Source organism: Mytilus trossulus, chromosome 6, assembly GCF_036588685.1.
Source record: "Mytilus trossulus isolate FHL-02 chromosome 6, PNRI_Mtr1.1.1.hap1, whole genome shotgun sequence".
Lineage (NCBI taxonomy): Eukaryota > Metazoa > Mollusca > Bivalvia > Mytilida > Mytilidae > Mytilus > Mytilus trossulus.
The window spans coordinates 31,749,817-31,756,064 of record NC_086378.1 but is presented as its reverse complement, the minus strand read 5'-3'; the positions used below and the strand labels follow the sequence as shown (position 1 = coordinate 31,756,064).

At 31.4% G+C, this 6,248-nt stretch overlaps 1 protein-coding gene across 1 annotated transcript; it reads right to left on the bottom strand.

Annotated features, from left to right (window-relative positions):
• Nucleotides 1-921: 921 nt before the first annotated feature.
• LOC134722488 (uncharacterized) lies at nt 922-5,512 on the bottom strand. The gene is made up of 5 exons (XM_063586110.1): nt 5,297-5,512; nt 3,903-4,005; nt 3,046-3,202; nt 1,603-1,752; nt 922-1,123 (listed from the first exon to the last, which is right to left on the bottom strand). The coding sequence occupies exons 1-5, from the start codon at nt 5,474-5,476 to the stop codon at nt 922-924; spliced, it is 792 nt and encodes a 263-aa protein (XP_063442180.1). The 5' UTR covers nt 5,477-5,512.
• Nucleotides 5,513-6,248: the final 736 nt, after the last annotated feature.

Below are 6,248 nucleotides of genomic sequence, written 5' to 3'. Positions count from 1 at the left end.
CGCATCTGCAGATATACCAAAAAACAGTATATGATCCCGAGCTTTAATTTTATGTACTTTCAATAATGCAAATGGGCGACTGAATAATTTCTAATGCAGAAATTTACAAAACAATTATGAAATATCGAGATTTTATGGAATATGTAATCCGACTTTTAAAGATATTCCGGATAGATGGAACAGTTTACATGCATGATAGGAGTGAATACGGTAAAATCGGTTGCCAGTTCATGTATGAACTTGTTCTCACGTATAACCAAATTGTTAATTGACAAATAGAGTGATACTCAGTACTTTTCTATTACCTTTTATGATAAAATCGAAAATGAACACTCTGCAAAGTGCCTTACATGTATATAAGTACATGTAGTACATTTGAATTATTTTTGAGGATATTCATATAAGATCTTGAAATATTTTTTTAACTAGATTATCAAAGGATTGTGTACGATATTCGTGTACCTGCCCTACATTGGCTCCTTTTTAAGGGCATGTAAAAGAAGTTGATAGAACTCCTTATTTTCTTTAAAAAACACCACTATCACAAATATTGAAAGTGTATGTTTGATTGTTTCGAAGAGATTCCAAATTTTTTTTTTAAATGAAGCATGGTCTTATTAATAAGCTCGGGATCACATAATACTTTGGGATATATCTGCAGAAGCGGATACGTCAACGTATACGATACGGTTGATACGTTTGTAAATGACCGACCTCTAATAGTAACACCTAAACCAAACAAACTCATATACTTATGTCGTAACTGCATTCTTCTGTTTATATTTTAGTGTATCTTCATGATCCATTTGAGATAAAAAGGTGATAATAAGAAAAATCAACACAGAAATAAAGGATGTACAATGGAATTAAAAGATACTGGAATCACAATAGTTATCGTTAATGCTAATGTGTCATACAAACTCATAGGATGGTAAAATCAAGATCATACACACACAATAATGCTACGGGCAAAAATACAAGGCATCCAGCAAGTCCTTCGCCGTTGATTTTCCACTGTTCTCCTTTATATTCTCCTGATGTTTGCGTATATATACTTCCCAGTATACTAGGATTTACTCTGTTCCAGACACAATGCAAGATAGAACAAGCCCATAAGGAAAATCTGATAAAAGTAGAAAATAAAATCTAATGACTGTGTCAAAAACATCATAATTATGTTCCAAATATCACGTATTCATTGGTGCCTACGGTTCATATTTCTATGTATGTTAGCGTTTGTTTTAGTTGCAGTTCTGCGTTTCTGTTGTCAATCACGGCCAGTCAAAATAAGGACGTTATATGTGATGTCTTTTGGGGAGAGAGTGTTCTTAGGAGTATTGACATATATTTCATGCTATTAATAAGAGAAAATATATCTAAAGTTGTATTACTATTGTGTTTTATCTGAAAGAGATTGAAAGTACATAATTGAGAAAGAAAAAAATGTAACGAATTTTAATAAAAAAAAAACCCGTGTAAATATGTAACCGATAGATTCAACTGCTTGTGTTCCAATTGTGTGGTGTTTTATTATTAATAAAATATCCCTTTTTATATTCATATAATATTATATAATCACAGCATATTCGATCCATTACTCACTTTGACTTAACTGCTATCCATCCAATAAGATAAGCCATAAGAACACACGACAGAGATTGTACAAATATTGTTAAGTATGGTCTTGGTACTTTTAACTTGTAGGTCAGCAGTATCATGACTGGCACATGAAATAGGCCCCAAATAATACCACTGAAATGTAACTATTACACATATAGTATTAAAAGTTAACAAATGATACAAATTAAATAAAACTATTATAAAAGTACATATAATAACATACCCATTTTATGTTTACTGTCGATTTTAAATGCTTCATTGTCTTATTTATTTTTGAACCAAAAAAAATGGAAAACAACACGTTTAATAATTTCATGCGTCCGAAACGCTTTAATTTCTGGATTTACATTCATCAGGACCGCTCAATGCCAAACATTTGAAATCCGAAGATGTATAAGTACCGAACCAGTTAAAGAAAAAAAATTACCTAAAATAAATAGCCACATATATCTTAAGTCAACTTTGCCTGAGGGAGTTGAAACCTTAGTTTTTTAATAATCTCAAAATTTATAAACGGATAATTTTACAAAAGTTTGTTAAATCATGTCAGTACAAACAACTGAGCTGAAAATAAACTCATCATAGATACCAGGACTAAATTTAATATAGACGCCAGACGCGCGTTTCATCTACAAAAGACCCATCAGTGGCGCTCCGGAATCCCAAAAAGTTAAAAAGGCCAAATAAAGTACGAAGTTGAAGAGCATTGAGGACCAAAATTCCTAAAAATTTTGCCAAATACAGCTAAGGTAATCTATGCATGAGGTAAAAAAGCCTTAGTATTTCAAAAAATTCAAAAATTAGCAAACAGTAAATTTATAAATATAACCATATCAATGACAATTCATGTCAGCAAAACAAGTGCTGACTACTGGGCTTGTGATACCCTCGGGGAAATAGATCTTCACCAGCAGTGGCATCGACCCAGTGGTTGTTAATAAACTCATCATAGATACAAGTACTAAATTTAGTATATACTATACGCCAAACGCGCGTTTCGTCTAGAAAAGACTCATCAGTGGCGCTCGAATCCCAAAAAGTTTAAAAGGCCAAATAAAGTACGAAGTTGAAGAGCATTGAGGACCAAAAATCCTAAAAATTTTGCCAAATACAACTAAGGTAATCTATGCATGAGGAAGAAACGCTTTAGTATTTCAAAAAAGTTCAAAAATTTGTAAACGGTTAATTTGTAAATATAAGCATATCAATGACAATTAATGTCAGCAAAACAAGTGCTGACTACTGGGCTTGTGATACCCTCGGGTAAATAAATCTCCATCAGCAGTGGCATCGACCCAGTGGTTGTGAAAAATTTATCAAAGATACCAGGCCCCTCGTTACGACCAATTATTTAGCAAAACTAATTTATTGTTAATGTTTATCACGTATGCTAACTTTTTGAAATACATAATAATATATAACTACCTAATCAACAATGCTAAAGTTGGTGAATAAATGGAAAGTAGACAGGGAAGAAGGTAACATCTCCATCCAATCTCCTCACCGGCTGCTCTTATAAAACCTTTTATTATATCAGAATTATGTTCATGGATTGCATTGCCGCCCTGAGTAGGCATATCTACTGCAACAAAATAAAAAATAACTTCAAAGCAAATTTGTCTATATTTTTCGATAAACAAAACATTTTTTGTTTGTTTTTAAACCTTAAATGATTCCCCTAGTTTTACTACTACTGAAAGCTGTTCAACGACGACAACAACTAACAAAACATCATGTTTTTCAAGTCTAAGGGTACAATTATTGAAATTATAACGGAGCTATTAACAACTACAATACAACATGTACAAGTGGAACAAGGTTTAGCTAGATGTAGCTATAAAACCAGGTTGAATCAATTATTTACTTAAAATGCCTGTATCAACTCAGTCAAGCATATGACAGCTGTTTTCCACTCGTTTCTTTGGTAACAAACGTTTTATTGTCAGTTTTCAAGGACGTTCCTCTTTTAATCTATTTAGTATTTTTTTTAAGTCCTGCATGAAATTCATTATATTTTTTTCCCACTAAATTTTATCCTCTACGAATGAAATTTATGGTACATTTACAAATAAATTGTGCATATTTACTATATATATATATATTTAGCTCTTCATCCGATTATCATGCTTTTGCTACTTAACCCCAAGTGTTCTACTCAAAATATAATAGCCCAAAACAAAAGAAAATAACACAAGTATACGTTTTGGATCTAGTAGGTATGATATTAAAAAACGAAAAGGCAATATACAAACAAGATAGTTCCTCTTTTTTCAATGATTTACCTTTAGTTGCCCATGACAGCAATGTACCCAAAGCAACACACCCATATACCAATACATACACAGCTATAATAGCAACAAAGGAATACAACAGTGACTTTTGTATCTGAAAAATAATAAAGGAATGATAATATCTAATTTGTTTATAGACCTTTTTTGTATTTGTTTCAATTTTTGTCAAATAGATATACGAAGTCTTTATCCACAAGCCTTTATAGCTTGCTATTTGGTGTGAGCCAAGGCTCCGTGTTGAAGACCATACTTTGACATTTAATGTTTTACTTTTATCAATTGTGACTTAGATGGGGAGTTGTCTCATTGGCACTCATACCACATCTTTTAATATCTATTAGCCAAAACTGCCACATCATTATGAATCCTAGCAAAATAGTCAACTTCAAGAATGTAGCATACTTATCTGCTACATAAATATGAATACTATCAAATCAGTGTATACTTCAAGTGTGGATCATGCATAGCGAAATCACAAGTGATTCAGTATACGTAATTTACAATCATTGCAGGTTTTTGAAAGTTAGGTTTCAAACGAAACGAAAGTCAGGTTGTAGATGACAGCTCATGCATGTGTGGCCCTTTCAGAAATTTAGAAATATATATTTTCTTTAATTTAAATATATATGTAATGTAGGGAAATATAAAAACAATAAGGCAAGCTTTAGAAAACGGGATGGAAACTCATGCTTGTCGAAATTTTTCCGTTTCGTTTAGCAATTGTTCAAATAAATTCATTTTATTTCAGCCAATGTAAATATAGTGTTTTAATTAGAAAATAATACCTGTCACTTAAATGTTTAGTGTTTAAAAAAATTAGTGCCAAATAGTTCAAATCTGATCTTTTAAAACAGCTGTTCGGTGCTTTTGACTGACAAATAGTTTATATCTCATTTTAGTCAGGAACAAAAACTGCAATGTTTCTTCCATTGGAACCAATATTTGGGACTAATTCAATAAGGGAACTTTAATTCCATGACAACATTGTCTCGTCAATATGGAAACAATGTAACGCGTCTATATGTATACAAATGTGAATAATGCAAAATGATAATGCAAAACATATTCGGATACCTATTATGATTGGTTTCTTGAATGAAGATTAAATCTAGAGATCACAAGCTTTAATGCTTAAAACGTGTTTACTTTCACGTAACTATGTATATTCATTGATCGAATCTAATTAAACTTTATCTCTGTATATCTTTATATATGACCTAGTTTCACTAAAATACAACAGAGCAGATTGATCTAACTCATGCTGGTCAATCGATATCTAAATATATCAAAGTTTATTCTAGCCAGTGTGTTACTTACGATCATCCATTCCATGATTTCGTTCCTCATTTTAATGTATACCATGATAATGTATAGAATATTTTTACCTCATTTATTCCTGTAATGGTAATGATAAACTCGACGTAGTTTTCCACAAACAATGGAAGAAGTAGTGTTGGAAAAAACATAGCATTTGCAAGAAAGCTAAATGACCAGTCTTTTCCAATATATATCCAAAGAACTGTCAAAATCAATACACATGCTGCAAATATTAGACACATTGCCATGATTTTGTAAATAACACAAATGGTCTGTATCTCTATAAGTAGTGGTTATCTTTAGGTTTCAATATTATTATCAGTCACGTAAGGTTAAGGTATATATTAAAATATGGAAAAGAAGTGACCTGGCATTTTATTTAGAATAATATAAAAAATATTACCTGGTGCGTACATATTCTGAATTAAATACATTGTATATCAATATGAATAATATAATGCACTGTACGTATAATCCTGTTAAAATGTAAAAAACGACGAATTATTCCGGAATAATAACCTTGCACTAATCTACGGAAGCGTATTAGCGCCACACATTTTTTTTTTTTATTTTTCTTCCTATGTTTGCGTTATAACGCAAACCTTTGCGATATAACGCAAACATTTGTTTTATCTTATTTCTTATTTAAGATTCAAAGGAAACAGTAGTTATTAATGGAGGAGGCTGGATATAATAAAATTTATCACCTTTGTAGTAATTGCAAAGTAAACTACTTGAATAATTAGATCATATCAATGACTAATAATGAGCATAATAATATAAGAAGATGTGGTATGAGTGCCAATAAGAAAACTCTCCATCTAAGTCACTATTCGTAAAAGTAAACCATCATAGGCCGAATTACGGTCTCCAACACGGAGCATTGGCTCACACTAAACAACAAACTATAAGGTCCCCAAAAACGATATCCAAGTTACTACTAGTATTTATATATTACAAAGAAAATTGAGTAAATTGAGGTTATACCTAAGAAAAAAATCAACCCTGCTTATATAGCTA

Bases quoted from the DNA above. Each gene is read 5' to 3' on its own strand.
- LOC134722488 (XM_063586110.1), bottom strand. From the start codon at position 5,476: ATGGCAATGTGTCTAATATTTGCAGCATGTGTATTGATTTTGACAGTT. The intron at 4,006-5,296 runs GTAAAAATATTC...ATTATTTTTCAG, and splicing joins CCATTACAGGAATAAATGAG to ATACAAAAGTCACTGTTGTA. The intron at 3,203-3,902 runs GTAAATCATTGA...ATTTTGTTGCAG, and splicing joins GCTGTCATGGGCAACTAAAG to TAGATATGCCTACTCAGGGC.